This window comes from Triticum aestivum, chromosome 5B (genome assembly GCF_018294505.1).
Source record: "Triticum aestivum cultivar Chinese Spring chromosome 5B, IWGSC CS RefSeq v2.1, whole genome shotgun sequence".
Taxonomy (NCBI): domain Eukaryota; kingdom Viridiplantae; phylum Streptophyta; class Magnoliopsida; order Poales; family Poaceae; genus Triticum; species Triticum aestivum.
The window spans coordinates 283545663-283566078 of NC_057807.1; the positions used below are offsets into that span (position 1 = coordinate 283545663).

Sequence of the window (20416 nt, forward strand, 5' to 3'; positions counted from 1 at the left end):
TAAATAAGAAAACGGAGATGTTTTATAGATGTTGGGGGATGATCCGAATCCAATGGTGATGACTGAGCGGGTCAGGTTCGGGGCAAGTTTCGGACGCGCACGCGAGGGGGTCTGAGAGAGGTCGACAAAGACAGGGGGCCTGACAAAAGGTTAACGGAGACAAAGCGAGGAGCGGCAACTACGAGTAGATGCAAGTTTTATGAAAACATGCAGAAGCAATGCGGATGATGCGATGAGATCAGATGCATGACATGAACAAAATGCAAAACAAAAAAACAAAAACCCAACCACGGAGGAAAATAACATATCGCATCTCCGGAAAAGGCAAGAGTTGGAGTTACGAATATGGAAAGTTGTATCCGGGGCGTTACAATACAAGTGGTTGAAAGAATTAGAACCAGAGACTTGGGTCAGGGCATTCCAAAGTGACATGCCAAAGTGTGATATTTTGCTGAATAACCTATGTGAGGTCTTCAACAAGTAAGAAACTAATGATTTCCTTCCTAGTTTGTGCTTGAGATACTAATGATCCTAGTTTGACACACTAATGATTTCCTTCCCATGTGTCCTGCTTGCAGGTATATCCTAGAAGCCAGAGAATTGCCAATCCTATCAATGTTTGAGAGGATCAAACAACAGTGGACTAGTAGGCATTACACCAAACAACTTGAGGGTGAGAAGATGCAAGGAGTTACATGCCCTAAGATAAAGAAGATGGTTGAGAAGCTCAAAGATCTAGCAAACACTTGTTATGTATATGAGTCAGGAGATGGAGTATTTCAAGTAGGTGATAGAGGAACAGACTACATTGTGCACATACACACCAAGTCTTGCAGCTGCATGAGATGGCAAAAAAATGGAGTCACATGTATACATGTCATTGCATGCTGCAGAAATGAGAGAGTTGACCCCATAAAATTGGTGGATAATTGCTACTCCGTGGCAATGTTCAAGAAGGCCTACAGCAACATAATTTATCCTTGCAAAGATATCACAGAGTGGGAGAAGATGAATGGCCCCACAATATTGCCACCAGAGTACACAAAACATGTGGGAAGACCTTGCAAGAGTAGAAGGAAATCACCAGAAGAGATCATATGCAGTAATGGAGGGAAGAGAATGTCCAGACATGGTGTCATAATGCATTGCTCCTACTGTGGTGACCCAGACCACAACAGAAAGGGTTGTAAATATCTTAAGGCTGGCCTACCACCTCCAAATAGACAAGTTGAAGCAGAAGCAACACAAGAGAATGTTCAACATGCAAATACTAATGTGCAAGAAGAGGGACCAGTGAGAACCCAGGTATAGTATGAATTTTATCTCTTGTTTTGCTAATGATAGCCTCTATTCTTGTTTTAATATCAAATGTACTGATCACTTCCCTTCCATACTGATTAGAACCATGAGGAAGCATCAACACAGAGAGCCCCACCAGTGGATGATCTTATGATAGACTCTATTCTTGAGTAGGTACTACTGTATTCTTGACATGTGCAGAGGCCTTTGCCAACAATCATAATACTAAAACTTTTTCACTACATGTGCAGAGGCCTTTGCCAAGAATCATACAGCAAACACCAGTACCAGAGTCTGCATTCTTAGTCAATGCACAGTCTGTGCTCAACCACTCCCAGCCAAGCAGCAACACAGTCACTCATGGTGATCTTGCTAGGAAGCTGCTAGCCATGAAGACACAAAGAGAGAAGGAGCTGGAGGACAAGAAGCAAGCTGTTCTAGCAGCTAGAAGGGAAGCAGAAATGAAGAAAGCAGAAGAAGCTGCCAGGAAGAGGCATGTGCTAGCAGAAAAGAAAGCACAAGAAGCAGAAAGGAAGAAGGAGGCAGCTGCTCAGAGAAGAGAAGTTCAGGCCATCCTAAAGCAGGCAGCTGCAGAGACAAGGCAAATTATCCAAGCGACACATAGGCAAATTGCTGTAGAGCAAAAGGAGAAACTAGCTGCTGAGAAGTTAGCCCAGAAACAGGCTACTGCAAAGAAGCTTGTAGAGAGAGAAGCAGCTAATGCAAAAAAAGAACAAGCCAGGCAAGCAGCACCTGCAAAGAAGCTGGCAGAGAAACAAGCAGCTGTTGCTGCAAAGAAAAAACTGATAAACAGAACAGTTCAAGAGGAGCATCATAGCTCAGGGCTTGAGAAGAATGGAAGCATTTTTGACATCTTCGGGGACTAGTGCTAGAAATGTTAGGCAACTAGTCCTTTTGGCCATCTTATGTAAAATAGCATCTTCAGCAACTAGTCATTTTGCTTTCTGTCAAGTTATGTCTTTTGGAACATGTACTTCAGGAACTAGTCATTTGGCCATCTTCAGGCTCATGGTGATCTTTTGGCCATCTTAAAAACCAATGATCATTTGACCATCATTTGGAACATGTACTCCAGGATCATCTTATTTGGATCATTTTGTTCATTTTAGTTGGATCATTTTTGTTCATTTTACTTGGAACATCTTACTTGGATCATTTTGTTCATACTGACATACTTGGAACAGTTTACTTGACATCATAGTGACATACTACTAAAATTGACACTGATTTTAGTTCATACAACATAACAATTTATTGAACTTCAGAGACAAACCATCATACAAAAGGTTCATACATCAACTCTTACAGCCATCATACTGACATTTCACTTCTTAATCAACTACCACTAGGTCTACTACTAGTACCACACTTCTTCATCAACTACTAGTACCACTAGGTCTAATTGAAGCTACCACACTTCTTCAATTTTTTCATCAACACCAGTTTCATTTCTTCAACAGCAGCATGACACATAGCACAACAAGCACCAATACACCACCAAGTAGCAGTTTCAACAGTAACATCATGTGCACACCTAAATTAAGAAGTGCACGAGCTTCTGCCCTGGTGATGTTCATGCTAGCTCCAGGCTGTTCTTGCATCTGCATACTTATCCTCTGACATGCATTTCTCTCTGCAACCCTTCTTCTTCCTTCTGTTTCTCTCTCAAGCTGTTCCCTCCTATCTTCTGTTGCTCCAATTGCATCAACAACTTCATGCCCAACAAGATAACGATGATCTACAAGGTAGGTCACGTATTCCCTCTCCCAATGCCAGAAAACACATCCTTGCCACAAGCTCAAAACCAAGAAAAATCAGAAATTTTGCACAAACTCAAACTCAAAACTCAAAGCCAACAAGCACCAATGTCAATCAGGTCAAGGATGCTTACGCTTACGGTCACACATCTGTAGAACACCCATCCGTCATGCTCCTCCGTGTTGGACACGTAGAACCTCACTTGGCAGCCGCAGCGAGGGCATGAGATGAGCAGCACCACCACTGTCCTCCCGCGGCGTCCAGATCGGGCAGAACTGCTGCTGGACATGGTGGGTGACGAGGACGAAGGCAATGGGCGGCGGCGAGCGCAGGGCGATGGCGACGACGAGCGGTGGGCGGCGGCGGCAGCGACGAGCGCTGCGAGGGGAACAAAACTAGGGATTTTGGATAACAGGGGAACTGCGAGGGGAACGAGCTGACTGCATTTTTACACATAAACCCTCCTAATTTGCTGTTCAAATAAGTAATCCCCCCCCCACGCCTACGTGGCAAGCGTGGACTGGTCAAAACGGTGGCGTACCGGCTCAATACGGTGAACAGTGACCGTACAATCACGTCGCAAACGTAATGAACCAAAGGCCCCCGAGCTCGCGGCGCAAGTTCAAGTACCTGTAGTGCATTTTAGGCTGGTTGTAATGGGTAGTATCATAAGTTAGTATCATGCATATGATACTAGTGTATGATACTACCTCCCTAATGCATAGTATCATATGTTAGTATCATAGATGACTTTATTTATTGCCATGCATGACACATACTAGTGTAGCATTTATTATGATACGGTATCATGATATGATACTCAACCCTCTCTTACTTCATTTAATTCTATGCCACATCATCAAAGTTGGCTAGTTGGCATGCATGATACTAGCTATGAGGCTAGTTCCAATGCATTGGTGCTTACATGAGGTGCTAAGCACATTAAAAACTTTAGCAACTAAAGCCCCCAATGCATAGGTGCTTAACTTGTTGGTGCTAAGCATCCTTCATTTAATGCTTTTGCAACTAAAGTTTTTCATCCATTGGTGGGATCCTTCCAATTTAAGTCTTTTGCCTAGGTTCTCGCGCTTGTCATTGTTTCTTCCTGGGGTCACCATACTCATCTCTCTCCTCTTAATTGCCTTGTCACATCAGACTTTTTGCCTACATGACAGCCTTAGCACCTGTACAAGGTGGAGCATTGGGAGGGACCTGATACTCCCATTACAACCAGCCTTACTCTTTTTGGAATGCACCAACTGCTTCCTTTGTCTTTCGTGTGTTGCGAACCGGCGTGAACCTCGAAATTCCAACGCACCTCAACGCGTTTTGCGACACGGTAGTTGTACAAACATTAATTGAAGTACAACGCGGGCCCTACCTTCGGAATAATCGGGGCCACTTGTAAGTTGACCTTTCGGCCCACCTCGCAGCCTCCCCGTCCCGTCTCTCCTTTCCCCGCCAGCAAGAAAAGCACACGCGCACTACCGTCCGGCCGACACGTGGGACCCACCCGTCACCCCCCGTCAACAAAGCCGCCTCCAGCAACAACCGCCGAGATTTTGCAATCCGGTCCTCCACTTCGTCCGTCCCCAGCCCAGAAACCCTAGACCGTCGCTCGCCTGCTTCCTTCACCGACGCGACAGGCGAATCCAAGGTGAGTTCCGCCGGATCCGCCCTCTCAGCGCCCGCTTCCCCGCGCTCCCCGCCTCACGACGCGCCGGCCGGTGCAGGTTTCGCGGCGGTTGCGGCCCTAGCACGCGCTGGATCTGACGCGGCAGCTCCCGGCGGCCGCGTACTACTGCCTGCTCTTCGCTGCGTCGGCGGCTGTCCTCGGGCTCCTCGGCGGCGTCGCGCGCTATATGCTTCCCCGGAAGCGGGAGATCGTCGCCGGCGAGGTCGAGGACTTGCAGAAGAAGACCCGCGCCGGGGAGGGGGAGGTCACTAGGGAGGAAGGAGACGCAGCCATGGCAGGGAGGGGGAACGAGATCGACGAGGACCTGCACAGCCGCCAGCTCGCCGTCTATGGGCGCGAGACCATGAAGCGCCTCTTCGGCTCCAACGTCCTCGTCTCTGGACTCCAGGGTCTCGGTGCTGAGATCGGTACGTGCAGTCCAGGCGCTCTTCTAATGGAGATGGGCTTTTACTCTTTTTTGTTTAATATATAATCTCTTTCCTTGATTTGTTACCTTTTATATGTGGAAGTAGGTTAGCTGCAAAAAAGGAAATTAGTAATTACCACCCCTTGCTCGATCTGATGTAGCTTAGCGACCTAGGAATTCCTATTATGTTTCTCGTACACAAATTTACTGCTCGTAATTGCTGTCTTGAGCTCTTGGTTTAGCTCTGGCTCAGCTGATGTTGCTGCTAGTTTGACCAAACACACTGATGGGGATCACCCTATTAGCTAGATGGGCTCTTATTATTGTGTCTTATGATTTGAGTTCAAATCACCAAGCCAAAACTTTTGTCTACCTACGTTTTGTAACTACTGTACTATCTAAACCATCAAACCAAAACTTTTATTTGTGTGGTGAAATGAGTGTCTTTTGTGTGACCCTATCAGTGCCCCTTACACATAATAATGCTAGTGTACGCATTATGATGGGTGAACTTCTGCACTGCACCACATTGCACATAGTTATTCACTGACATTTTGCCAATAAGCCCACTGTAGTTTTGGTCCGTGATACCAAGTCGAGACATGACACCTTAAAGGTTAAAGGCGTATTTTTTTTTGTTGCTGCTGGCCAGTTGTATTATTGGATTCATCTGAGATGTCTGTTACTCATTATCACACCATACGAGTATTTGGGTATAAAAACAAATCATAAGCTTAGTTAGGAGCTTGGCAGTCAGTAAAAACTGAACTTTTAAAACTTGGATGAGGTTTTGACAGTCTGTAATTAAGCTTTACGCTTACAATTGATTTAATACTTATGTATTCCTGCAGCAAAGAACCTTGTCCTTGCGGGTGTCAAGTCTGTAACCTTGCATGATGATGGTAACGTGGAGCTGTGGGACTTATCAAGCAACTTCTTCCTCTCGGAGAATGATGTTGGGCAAAACCGTGCTCAAGCTTGTGTACAGAAGCTACAAGAGCTGAACAATGCTGTCCTCGTCTCTGCCTTAACCGGTGATTTGACCAAGGAGCACCTTTCTAAATTCCAGGTGCACCAGCATGACATTGATCTGTGATCTTCTACCTTGCTATTTCAATTTTTTCTACATCTATGTGTCTTCCATTTAAGGTTTTACATTATGCTTGTACTTTCTGTCCATGTGACTTCAACAAGCAGGCTATCCATCTTCCTATTTGATTTTGGTATAGAAATTTCATGCCAGTTTTCCAAAGAACTAGCATTTCAAAAGAAGCGATGTACCACAATCCTAGCATTTACAGAACATCACTTTTAACAATACTAATAAAGTAATGCAGTCAAGTACTTGAAATATTTGGCCATGATCTCGTCATAATCAAGGTGTGTTGAGGTGTGTGTACTGTAAAATTGTATGAAGTATAAGATGAACCCTGCATATCGTGGATTGCTCTGAGATTCTAAAAGGCTTCATCTGCTTGACTGTTTGGACTAGGTTAGGTTTGTACAGTCTTTCTGTATATCTGTGCTCTGTTCATTGCCTGATTTTACCTGCAATTTCGTTGTATGATTTTGGTGCCTAAATCGAATTTTATTAAACTGTCGATTTTGTTCTGACAACGTGTATTCTGGTAAGTAAGTGTTGGCCTTGGTGATATTATTGCAAACTAGCTAATTGCCCGTGTGTTGTAATGGATGCATACATATTTTAGTGGTTCACATTAATTCTGTCTCCCATATACCTTCCACTCAGTATGTCCGCCTCCCCGATCCACATATGTCAATGGCTCATTCGGTCACAGTCCCCCTTCCACTATCACCCGTACACTTTGGACAAATAAAATTGGAAATAAATCAGTGGGAGTACTATGTTTCCAATTTACGAAACAAAAAATAATTAGTTTTCATATTGCTGGCGGAAGGAGATGTGATGCCGGACAAATTAGTTTGGAAATAAATCGGTGGGTGGGGATGTGAATTGATAGGAGATGTGATGTTGCGCAAATAAAATTATAAATAAATCAGTGGGGTTACTGTGTTCTGAATTTGCCAAATGGAAAAATGATTAGTTCCCATATCATGGAAGGAAGGAGAGGTGATGCCAGACAACTAAAATCGGAAATAAATATGTGGGAAAGGGTGGAATCGGAGGAGAGAGAGAAAACCTGGAGACGAGGAAGCGAACGACCTATTCCTGTATTCTGTTAACTGTGCTGTGCGAACTGGTGAGAAGATAAATTGACTATGAAACTGCAAAAACATCCTTGGCATCTTTATAGTGACACATAATTTGTTCACTATAATTTCACACATGCTCTGTTGTGCCAGTCCCACAAATGGATCTGTTTGTCAAATGCAACTGAAATTCCAAATCCATGTTCTTCAGTTTGCAGTATATGAGTTTTTAGGAGGATTAGATGACTCCTCACACACATTTTATTTATATGCTTCTTGATTTACACTGGTTAAATTTGGTCATTTATCATTTCTCAGAACAAATTTCATATGTACTTGCAGGCCGTTGTCTTCACTGATATCAGCTTAGATAAAGCAATTGAATTTGATGATTACTGCCACAGCCAACAGCCACCCATTGCGTTCATCAAGTCTGAAGTTCGTGGTCTTTTTGGCAGTGTTTTTTGTGACTTTGGTCCTGAATTTACTGTTTTGGATGTGGATGGAGAGGAACCACATACAGGAATTGTTGCATCAATCAGCAATGACAATCCAGCACTTGTATCTTGTGTGGACGATGAGCGTCTGGAGTTCCAGGATGGTGATCTAGTTGTTTTCTCTGAAGTCCATGGAATGACTGAGCTGAATGATGGAAAACCAAGAAAAGTTAAGAATGCAAGGCCTTACTCTTTCTTCTTGGAAGAAGACACTTCCTCATTTGGCGCATATGTTAGAGGTGGTATTGTCACACAGGTCAAGCCACCGAAGGTTATTAAATTCAAACCCTTGAAAGAGGCCATGTCAGAGCCGGGAGAATTTCTCATGAGTGATTTCTCCAAATTTGAGCGGCCACCTCTTCTGCATTTGGCATTCCAAGCTTTGGATAAGTTTAGGACTGAGTTGAGCAGATTCCCTGTTGCTGGGTCCACTGATGATGTGCAAAGGGTGATAGAGTATGCTATTAGCATTAATGATACTCTGGGAGATAGGAAACTTGAAGAAATTGACAAAAAGCTCCTGCATCATTTTGCCAGTGGTTCCAGGGCTGTTCTGAATCCTATGGCTGCGATGTTTGGTGGTATTGTGGGTCAGGAGGTAGTGAAAGCTTGCTCAGGGAAATTTCATCCACTTTATCAGGTTAGGATCTACTGTCTCTTGTCTTCAGTATATAATAATTACATTTATCTGCAGTAATTTTAACATTAGTTGTTTTGATTTTGTAGTTCTTCTATTTTGATTCTGTCGAGTCTCTCCCTGTTGACCCCTTGGAGCCTGGTGATTTGAAGCCGAAGAACAGTAGATATGATGCTCAAATCAGCGTATTTGGATCTAAGCTTCAAAACAAACTGGAGGAAGCAAAAATCTTTATGGTCGGTTCTGGGGCACTTGGATGTGAGTTCTTGAAGAACCTGGCACTAATGGGTATTTCTTGCAGCCAGAATGGAAATCTGACTCTGACAGATGATGATGTCATTGAAAAGAGTAATCTGAGCCGCCAATTTCTTTTCCGTGACTGGAACATTGGGCAACCTAAGTCCACAGTTGCTGCTACAGCTGCTATGGTAATTAATCCTAAACTTCATGTCGAGGCCCTTCAGAACAGAGCAAGTCCTGAGACTGAAAATGTGTTTAATGATGCCTTCTGGGAGAACCTTGATGCTGTTGTCAATGCCCTTGACAATGTTACTGCAAGAATGTACATAGACTCCAGATGTGTATATTTCCAGAAGCCACTTTTGGAATCTGGGACTCTGGGTGCTAAATGCAATACACAGATGGTCATCCCTCACCTAACAGAGAACTATGGGGCTTCAAGGGATCCACCTGAAAAGCAGGCACCTATGTGCACTGTACATTCATTTCCTCATAACATTGATCATTGCCTAACCTGGGCTAGGTCTGAGTTTGAGGGTTTACTTGAGAAGACTCCCACTGAAGTAAATGCTTTCCTGTCAAATCCTACTACATACATAAGTGCAGCAAGAACTGCTGGTGATGCACAGGCTAGAGATCAGCTTGAACGTGTTATTGAGTGTCTTGACAGAGACAAGTGCGAGACGTTCCAGGATTCTATTACCTGGGCCCGGCTTAAGTAAGTTTAGCTCCTCTCCTCTGCCTCCTTGCCCTCTTCACAATTAGGTTAATATTCCTTGGTGTTACTGTGTACATGCTTTGTTTATATTTATTTCACTTGCTTCCAATGTTACTCACCCTACTGTTTTTCCTGGTGGTTTATCTTAGGTTTGAGGATTACTTCTCCAACCGTGTGAAGCAGCTGACGTTCACTTTCCCAGAAGACTCGATGACCAGCTCTGGTGCTCCTTTCTGGTCTGCTCCAAAGCGGTTCCCACGACCTGTGGAGTTCTCGTCCAGTGATCAGAGTCAGCTTAGCTTTATTTTGGCTGCTGCAATATTGAGGGCAGAGACTTTTGGAATACCCATACCTGAGTGGGCCAAAACCCCAAACAAGCTGGCTGCTGAAGCTGTCGACAAGGTGATTGTCCCGGATTTTCAACCAAAGCAGGGGGTTAAGATAGTTACAGATGAGAAGGCCACTAGTCTGTCCTCTGCATCTGTTGACGACGCTGCTGTCATTGAAGAGCTTATTGCCAAGTTAGAAGAAGTTTCCAAAACACTGCCATCAGGGTTCCACATGAACCCAATACAGTTTGAGAAGGTCAGCATGCCGTCACATTTTCTTTCTCTGAACTTAAGTGATTTGCTCTGAATTTTTCCTGTCGACATATATATGGCACCTTTCCTGCGAAATGCTTAATTTCATTTCGAACACATGCCTACTTTCCTCCCATTTTCCCCTTGGGTATGCAGCCTTGCATATCTAGAAACAACACTTGTAAGCCTCCTAAAGTTTCATTCAAGAAGAATTTTGCTGAGCTGCTTTCTGTACTTGCAGGATGATGACACAAACTTCCATATGGATGTGATAGCTGGTTTTGCCAACATGAGGGCAAGGAACTACAGCATTCCTGAAGTGGACAAGCTCAAGGCCAAGTTTATAGCCGGCAGGATCATCCCAGCTATCGCCACCTCCACCGCGATGGCCACTGGCCTCGTCTGCCTTGAGCTTTACAAAGCCCTTGCTGGTGGACACAAGGTTGAAGACTACCGCAACACGTTTGCAAACCTCGCTATCCCTCTCTTCTCCATTGCTGAACCAGTTCCACCCAAGACCATCAAGCACCAGGAGTTGTCGTGGACGGTCTGGGACCGGTGGACTGTGACGGGCAACATCACGCTGAGGGAGCTCCTGGAGTGGCTCAAGGAGAAGGGCCTGAACGCTTACAGCATATCCTGTGGCACCTCGCTGCTGTACAACTCCATGTTCCCCAGGCACAAGGAACGGCTTGACAGGAAGGTAGTTGATGTTGCCAGGGAGGTGGCCAAGATGGAGGTGCCCTCTTACCGGCGTCATCTCGACGTCGTGGTGGCGTGTGAGGATGACGACGACAATGATGTCGACATCCCACTTGTGTCGGTCTACTTCCGCTGAAGAAGCGCTCCTTCTGCGTTTAAATGATCTTGTGGTTGGTCATGCTTGATCTACTGATATGTTATGAGTGGGGGCTTAAGCCACATTACCGACTGATTTTCCTTTCTACCATCTTTGATGTCGATCGGATCATTGGGGGCTGATCTCGGGTTGTTACCAGACATCATGATTCACGAGACTAGGCACAACATCATCTTGATAATTGTTGCATGATGCGTTTACAGCTAAAATTGATCGTTGTGGGATTGAATGCATGTCTTAATCTGTTTGTCCTTTTTCTGCGCCACGGCGCACTATTCGTAGCGTGTGTGTGTTGTGAATTGCGATCAGCTTTGTTGCCTTTACTTGTTCAATTCAATCTCGTAAATAGGGGCCTTTTCATCTAAAAGAACTCTACGCCTTCGTGATTACGGCTTGCGAGCCAAATCGGATCTCTGAGTAAAGTTGCATCTTGGGCACATTGTGGAGAAGGCGGTTGGTGTTCATGTTGGGCACATGAATGCGAATGCCAGATGGACAACTTTATTTTTTTTTTTAAAACAGAAGCAAAAGACTTGCCTCATTCATTAATAAAGGAGGAGAGTTTTAGAGTACATAAAAGTGGCTCCACAACATAGCCCGTCCATCAACAAAATGAAAACAATAACTACTCTCGCGGCATGATAATGCTCAGGTGCGTAGCTCCTGCCGTGACCCAAAGTTTGGCTTCATCTTGTATTAGTTTTAGAATGTAGAAAGGCGGCGTTGATTTCTTCTTAAAAACTCTAGCGTTTCTCTCGTTCCAAATGGCCCAACCAACAAGCATAGTAAGGGAAGCCATGGCCTTCCGATTCGCCGTGTTGGGTTTCGACATGTTTGTCCACCAATGCTTGATATTGCGCTCCGCCTGCCATTGATGGATCTCGAGAGCCCCTAGGCCAAGCCACTCCTTTACCAATCTCCACACGCGCAAGGTGAACCTGCACCGAAAGAAGAGGTGCGCGGACGTCTCGTTTGCCCTTCTGCAGAGGGTGCATAGTCCGCAATTCTCCCAACCTCGCTTCTCCAATCTATCCGCCGTCCATATTCTGTTTTGAATCGCTAGCCAGGAGAAGAACTTGACCTTGAGGGGTGCCCAAACCTTCTAAATAGTCTTGTTCATGGTCGTCGTCATGGAGCCCAAGAACTGGACCCTGTAAGCAGAGGCCGCCGAATACTCACCGTTTGCCTCAAATTTCCAGGATATGTCGTCATCAATCTCTGGTGAAAGCTCGAATTGTTCCAGGTGGACCCAAAGGTCCACGAACTCCACGATGTGGTTGGTCGTTAAGTTGATGGAAGGGTTGATCTGGCGCACCCAAGCATTGTCTCGCAGTGCATCCCTCAGCACCCACTTCTTCCGCTTGGAGGCTGCGAAGATTAGGGGGGCGATATCTTTCGGTTTTTTCCCTCTCAACCATGGTGCCTCCCAGAAGGGCGTCTTCCCTCCATTTCCCACGGTGATGACGGTGGATGCGTAGAAGAGGTCCATATCCACCGATGAGCACGGGTTTTCTAAGCCCACCCACAATCTAGTCGGGTCCTTCCACTCTACCCACGCCCATCTCAATCTTAGAGCTCTTGCAAATTTCCCCAAGTGTAGGACTCCAAGCCCACCGAGATGCGTAGGGCGACAAACAGTCTCCCAGTTGACCTTGCATTTTGCACCTGAAGTTTGACTCTGAGCTGACCAGAGGAAAGCACGCTCAATTCTATTGACATTGTGTAGCACGCCGGTGGGGACGTTCAGGGATGTGATGTGGTAGACGACTTGAGAAGTGAGGACCGATTTGACCAAGGCCGCTCGGCCAATTGTGGTGATGTTTCTCCCTTGCCAAGGAGGGAGCTTCGCAGCCACCTTGATGGACAACTTTATCGATGATGTTACCTGTTCAATGCGAGGGTAACATGCACGGATTGGCGTATGTTGCATCCCGTTCTGCGCGAGAGGCTGACGCCAGTGGTGCAAATGCTTGAAAGTTATTAGAGGCAAGTGCCAGAATGGAATGATTTTTTTTTTGAACGACAACTTGAACGAAAATACTCCTTCCGTCTTTATATATACAAGTCACTTTGCTTTCCGTGCAAAACCTTGATTCATAATTTTGGTCAATAAAATATAGGGCAACGCTATGCGCCGGCCAGCGGATAATGCTAATAGATCCGCCGCCTCGCTGACCATTGGATAGACATATTATTGGCTAATTGATCTGCACACATAAGCTCTTTGCAATTAGAGTGGTGTTGCAGAAAGCTCACTGCAACATGGTGCTTGTTACAATCACCTCGAAGTGTTTTTTTTCTTTTCTAGAAAATCTTTGAATATTTGCAACAAAGGATGTGTTGCAGAAACATTGTTGACCGATTTCTGCCGTAATTTTTGCAACAAAGCCCGTGTTATGAAAAACCTTTTGCAACATCGGACATATTGCAGAAAGCATTTTAGTGATAGTTGCGTGCAGCTTTTCAGAGAAGCTCGTCAGAGAAGCTTGTTGGTGCCAATCACAGATAGCGATGGTCGGAGTAGCGCGGGGGGGGGGGGGGGGTGACAACTCGTCATCGGTGGCGGCAGTTGGAGCGGCGCGGGGAGGTGGCAACTCGACGGGAGCTCAGGGTAGTTGAAGCAATGCAGGGAGGCGACGGCTCACAAGAACTCACGAGGAGCACAAGGGATGACTTTTCTCAAGGATCCAGATCCCGCAACAGACCCGTTGTTGCGATGAGAGATATTGCAAGAACGGACTAGTTGCAAAACTAGTGGTGCTAGTGATAGGGCACGTGGCGTGCGGAGAAGGCGGCGCACGCATGGCTACCGTCCGCTGGGTGATTTAAAGGGTTTTTCATAAAATATGGGTTATATATGTCATCAAATATATGTTAAGGGAAAGTTCTTTGAAATGTGCATCCAATGACATTCATATTTTGTTGGTAAAATTAATGGTTAAAGCTAGACATAAAATATATGTACAAATGACCATTTGAATTTATAGGGGAACATATTTGTTAAACTTAAAAAAAAGAGGGGTGTTCCGAGAATCGAACTCGGGACCTGGGTTTTTCATAAAATATGGGTTATATATGTCATCAAATATATGTTAAGGGAAAGTTCTTTGAAATGTGCATCCAATGACATTCATATTTTGTTGGTAAAATTAATGGTTAAAGCTAGACATAAAATATATGTACAAATGACCATTTGAATTTATAGGGGAACATATTTGTTAAACTTAAAAAAAAGAGGGGTGTTCCGAGAATCGAACTCGGGACCTGTGCATCCAATGACATTCATATTTTGTTGGTAAAATTAATGGTTAAAGCTAGACATAAAATATATGTACAAATGACCATTTGAATTTATAGGGGAACATATTTGTTAAACTAAAAAAAAAGAGGGGTGTTCCGAGAATCGAACTCGGGACCTGTGCATCCAATGACATTCATATTTTGTTGGTAAAATTAATGGTTAAAGCTAGACATAAAATATATGTACAAATGACCATTTGAATTTATAGGGGAACATATTTGTTAAACTAAAAATAAAGAGGGGTGTTCCGAGAATCGAACTCGGGACCTCTCGCACCCGAAGCGAGAATCATACCACTAGACCAAACACCCGCTGTGTCAGTTTGATTATGGAAACTTATATATACTTGCACTTACGGGCCAATTCAAGCTGGACGTTAATTTGCAAGCAATTGGAAAAAGTTGTTGTGGTGTCTGCATCAGAGATGTACTGTAAACGACCAAATAGCTACGCAGTTAGCATCATGAAGGCCAATGGTGACTCTTAACAATAACATGGGCTATGCTGTCAACTGAAACCAAAACACTGACGATGTTTGCCTCTATAGCTAGGCTGGGACCAGGGGCCATTACTCCTCCTCATTCCTCAACAACAAACCGCCCCAAAGTTCCGTTTAAAAAAAAATCTTGATGCTCGGACACGTCACAGGCGAATCTCCTAATCGAGCAGAGCAGGTGTTGCTTTGCACCATGCTCTGGGCGAGGGCGACGGGTGGGTTCATCGTTGCAGAGAGAAAGCGAGTGCGCGGGGGACCAGTGTCGTGTCCACTCGTTCGGCGACTGCAGGACGGAGTGGACATGGCATCCACGACATAGCACGACGGAGAAAGATGCATGGCGCGCGGCGTAGCGTATGGCTCGAGGCGAGGGGTCGCCCAACGCCGCAGGACTAGCTACTAGCCACGCAAATTTTCTAGGAATGAAGAAATTCCCTCTTTTCTTTTGAGAGAATCAGTTTTCTAGGACGACCTTGGCGAGTCATGACTAGAACGGGCCACCGTACGTGAGGTCACGAAAGCCACACCAACTCCCTTTCTGATACCTACAGCCTACAGGCCAGCCAGTGCTGCAGGCATAGGCTTGGCTTGGTCTCCCCCTCCCCGTTGTGTGTGTCGTTCGTAGCAGCACAAGTGGGCGAAGCGACGATCGAGGAGAAGCCATCTACCGGAAGAGTTCAAAGGGATGGATGATCACCAAATCAATCTGTGAACAACGCAACGCAACGCAATGGAAGGGCAGAGCGTACAGGTGCACGTGTGCACGCGTGCCCGGTCGATCGGCCCACGGAGCAAGAAACGATCGATTCCCGACTAGCCACCTAAAGCGTGCCCACCCACATGCGAGCCACGCCCGGATGCTATGAACTCCACGTGCTCTGTCTTCCCGTACCGGTCGCTCGTGCCACTGGGATATACTACTAGTACAGTACTATGCACCAGCACGCACGTTCTCTAAGCACACATACATGTACGCATCTAACCAGAAAGAAATCATCCTTGAAATCTCGCAAACTTACATAACTAGGATTCGAATCGTTGTATGTACTCCTATATGTCAAGCCTGAGCACTGGTATTTGAGTTCTGGGTCGATGAAATGTCACACGTCCATGACTAAACCACTCCTGATTGTTTTCGCAAGTCGTGTGGTAAACCACGGAACATTCTCATCCAATACACCTGTCACCGTTGTAGTTGTTGGGGCCATACGTTACAGGACAAGGGCAAGCTACCAAAGGGGAGTATACTGCATAATAATCAAACAAACAAGCAAGGAGAGCCAAACACGCACGCCATTACGTGGCAATGGCACGTAGGTTGAACTTGACACGACACGAGACCTGTGTCCAGTACGTCCTCCTGTTACAGGACGGCCTTTGATGTCGACACTCCATCAATTTCTTCCAACAACTAGAAATACAATTAGTACATGACCGAACATGATATGGCTAGACCTTGCTTGTCTGGGGTTTGGAGCAACTTTTTCTATAAAAACAAGGAATCAAACCAGCCATGCACAGGATAAACGGCAGCACAGCCACTGGACGTAGATCACTCTGTGCATTTGAAAACCGAACCGAAAAACCATACCGAAAATAAACCGAACGGAACCGATTTTATGGTTTTTATGGTTTCTGGTTTCGGTATGGTATGAACTTTTCATACCGATTGGAACTTTGGTTTTTATGGTATATACCGGAAAAACGAACGGTTAACCGAATAAACCGAAGTAAAAAATAAATTTATATTTTTTGAGATGAGCAACCATAAAAGTTGTCATTTTTCTTGTACACGAGTTAAATTCACTACGAAGCACGTAAATTTTTCTTATAACATAGTCATTTTTCTCCTTTTAAAATGCTAAGCACATCCATAACCATCAACAGATGAATCAAAGCATTCATATATACTTATATATGTAGTTATATACTATTTGTGTAAAATAGTATGTGTTTTGAGTCATAAATTTGCAAATTATTATTACGTCATTTTTAAATTCGCGTAAACTTTGGTTTTTATGGTATATACCGAAACCATACCGAAATAATTTGAAATATACCGAAACCGAACCGTATTTATTTTCATACCGTATTTACCGAAGTATTAATACTGTACAAACCGAAAAACAGTATAAACCGAACCATGTAAACCGAATAAACCGAACGCACAGGGTGAGACGTAGATGCAGTATCGTATCCAAATCGGACAGCAAGTGTTTCGTAGTAATTTCGTAATAAAAAATGGGCTTTAGACCCACTATTTTATGAGCGAATCGAGTTAACGGGTTCACTCACTATCTCGCAAAAAAAAACGGGTTCACTCATTGATTTATTTTGGAATTTTAGTATGCCTTAATTAATTATGATGTCCAATTTCACACGATCATATAACGGAACCATAGCACCCAAAGACAGCGTACCAAAGAGAAATATGATAGCCCTTATATTGTATACAATGAAAACAAAATACAACATCATTTGCACATTTTTTTTGCAAGATATACCAGTTAGGTGAAATTATAAAAGTCTCTTGTTTACATATTGTGAGTACGATAGTACCAAAATAACTTCATAGCTTCAGGTGCGGCCTCTCCTTCCCAAAACACATGTAAAAATGCCAAGTTAGTTTGACCAATGTATAATACCATCAATCAAAAGAAGCATGCACAACCACTCACATTTTACAGTCCCCCCTTTCGGCCGTTCTAGCCACTCCAACTTGCCACCCCCCCACTGTGATCTGTGAAGAGGTGGCAACACAAATAATAAATGGATCATCTTAATATTATTTCTCAATATAGAAGTCTTCATAAGACTACAGTTGATGCACTTTACCTACATCTAACAGGTGGCCTTGAAGTGCCAACATCATAACCTGAATTTTGTGATTAGTTTGTAGACAATACATGTGGGCAAACAATTTGGAGAATCCAACATATGAGAAGTTGGATCAAGTTCTAGCCATAGTCGAATGAGAACACAAATTCCCTGGAACGATGCGAGCATTACAAAGGGGGCTATCAGATCATACCCCCCCTCCTTATTGACTCCGGCGACGTGTCTCACGTTGGTAACAAAACCATTTTCTCGTTGGAACTATGAAAGGGAATATTTCTTATAATTGGTGGCCAGATAGTGGGGTAAAGAAAACCGAGGGGAGTCGAATGTGGAAAGGTGGCGGTTTAAATCCGGCATCTAAGACAATTCTAGCGGGGTTGGGCTACAAATGCGAGTGAGATTTAGAAAGTGGAAAAAAGAATGACTTCTCAGTCTTATTAACGAATTTGATATAAAAGCTTAAATGAATCCTCTTGATGTGGATGACAACATGGCTAAAAGTGAGGCTGAGGAGAAGCTTGCCAAGCTTCTTAGAGAGGAAGAGATAAAATGGGCACAAAGCGCTAATGTACAAGAGGTAGTACAAGGGGATAATAACACTCAGTTCTTCTATCTAAGTGCGAATGGAAAGCACATGAAAAACAAAATTATCCAACTTGAACAGGATGAGGGTTCAATACTAGGTCACGGAAACCTTAAATTATACATCTCAAATTTCTATAAAAGCTCTTTCAGGCTCCGATTGAGAATTTTGTGTCCTTAGATGAGGGAATAGTGGGGGGGGGGGTATCCCACAACTTTGTGCAGAAGAGAATGAGGTGCTCAATGCTGCTTTTACGGAAGAGGGGGTGTTTGAGGCCATCACACATATGAAGAATAATAAGGTGCTAGGTCCGGACGGATTCTCGACGGAATTTTATCGGAGGTGATAGGGGAATATTTAGGAAGACTATTTGCCCATGTTTCATGATCTTTTCAATAGCCAACTTCAGTTTCATGATCTTTTCAATGGCCAACTTCAGTTATTTAAGATTAACTTTGGGACTATTACTTTGCTACCTAAGAAGAAAGTGTTGGGGAACGTAGTAATTCAAAAAATATCCTACAATTACGCAAGATCTATCTAGGAGAAGCATATCAACGAGACGGGAGAGTGTGTCCATGTACCCTCGTAGACCGAAAGCGGAAGCGTTTAGTAACGTAGTTGATGTAGTCGAACATCTTCACGATCCAACCGATCCAAGTACCGAACGTACGGCACCTCTGTGTTCAGCACACGTTCAGCACGATGACATCCCTCGAGTTCTTGATTCAGTAGAGGGTCGAGGGAGAGTTCCGTTAGCATGACGGCATGGCGATGGTGTTGATGAAGTTACCAGCACAGGGCTTCGCCTAAGCACTACGACAATATGATCGAGGTGTTAAACTATGGAGGGGGGCACCGCTCATGGCTAAGAGATTGTCTGTTGTGCTTTGGGGTGCCCCTGCCCCCGTATATAAAGGAGGGAGGGAGGAGGACGGCGACCAGGAGGGGCGCGCCTATAAGGGGAGTCCAACTAGGATTCCCAATCCTAGTTGGAGTCCCCTTCCTTTTTCCAATAGGGAAGAGAGGGAACGAGTAGGAGAGGGAGAAGGAAAGAGGGGGGGCACCGCCCCTCCCTAGTCCAATTCGGACCTGCCATGGGGGGGGGGGGGCGGCCACCCTGCGACGCTCCTCTCCTTTCCACTAAAGTCCATTAAGGCCCACTACTTCCCCCGGGGGTTCCAGTAACCTCTCGGTACTCCGAAAAATGTCCGAACTCTTCCGAAACCTTTCCGGTGTCCGAACATAACCTTCCAATATATCAATCTTTATGTCTCAACCATTTAGAGACTCCTCGCCATTTCCGTGATCTCATCCGGGACTCTGAACAAACTTCGGTCATCAAATCACACAACTCATAATACAAATCATCATCGAACGTTAAGCGTGCGAACCCTACGGGTTCGGGAACTATGTAGACATGATCGAGACACATCTCCGATAAATAACCAATAGCGGAACCTGGATGCTCATATTGGCTCCTACATATTCTACGAAGATCTTTATCGGTCAAACCGCACAACAACATACGTTGTTCCCTTTGTCATCGGTATGTTACTTACCCGAGATTCGATCGTTAGTATCATCATACCTAGTTCAATCTCGTTACCGGCAAGTTTCTTTACTCATTCCGTAATATTTTATCCCGCAAATAATTCATTATTCACATTGCTTGCAAGGCTTATAGTGATGAGCATTACTAAGAGGGCCCAGAGATACCTCTCCGATACACGGAGTGACAAATCCTAATCTCGATCTATGCCAACCCAACAAACACCTTCGGAGACACCTATAGAGTATCTTTACAATCACCCAGTTACGTTGTGCTATTTGATAGCACACAAGGTGTTCCTCCGGTATTCGGGAGTTGCATAATCTCATAGTCTGAGGAACATGTATGAGTCATGAAGAAAGCAGTAGCAATGAAACTGTAACGATCATAATGCTAAGCTAACGGATGGGTTTTGTCCATCACATCATTCTCATAATGATGTGATCCCGTTCATCAAATGACAACACATGTCTATGGTTAGGAACATAACCATCTTTGATTAACGAGCTAGTCAAGTAGAGGCATACTAGGGACACTATGTATTGTCTATGTATTCACACATGTACCAAGTTTCTGGTTTAACACAATTCTAGCATGAATAATAAACATTTATCATGATATAAGGAAATATAAATAACAACTTTATTATTGCCTCTAGGGCATATTTCCTTCAATCTCCCACTTGCACCAGAGTCAATAATCTAGATTATAGAGTAATGGTTCTAACACCCATGGAGTCTTGGTGATGATCATGTTTTGCTC

At 44.4% G+C, this 20416-nt stretch overlaps 1 protein-coding gene and 1 non-coding gene across 2 annotated transcripts; one reads left to right on the forward strand and one right to left on the reverse strand.

Moving 5' to 3' along the window:
* Positions 1–4580: 4580 nt before the first annotated feature.
* LOC123111410 (ubiquitin-activating enzyme E1 1) lies at positions 4581–11306 on the forward strand. Its single transcript, NM_001405975.1, has 7 exons — positions 4581–4735; positions 4812–5181; positions 6032–6249; positions 7695–8489; positions 8576–9444; positions 9594–10029; positions 10267–11306. The coding sequence occupies exons 2-7, from the start codon at positions 4941–4943 to the stop codon at positions 10861–10863; spliced, it is 3156 nt and encodes a 1051-aa protein (NP_001392904.1). The 5' UTR covers positions 4581–4735; positions 4812–4940; the 3' UTR covers positions 10864–11306.
* A 3118-nt stretch (positions 11307–14424) lies between these two features.
* TRNAP-CGG (transfer RNA proline (anticodon CGG)) lies at positions 14425–14496 on the reverse strand. The gene has a single exon. It is a non-coding gene; the product is annotated as a tRNA-Pro (tRNA).
* Positions 14497–20416: the final 5920 nt, after the last annotated feature.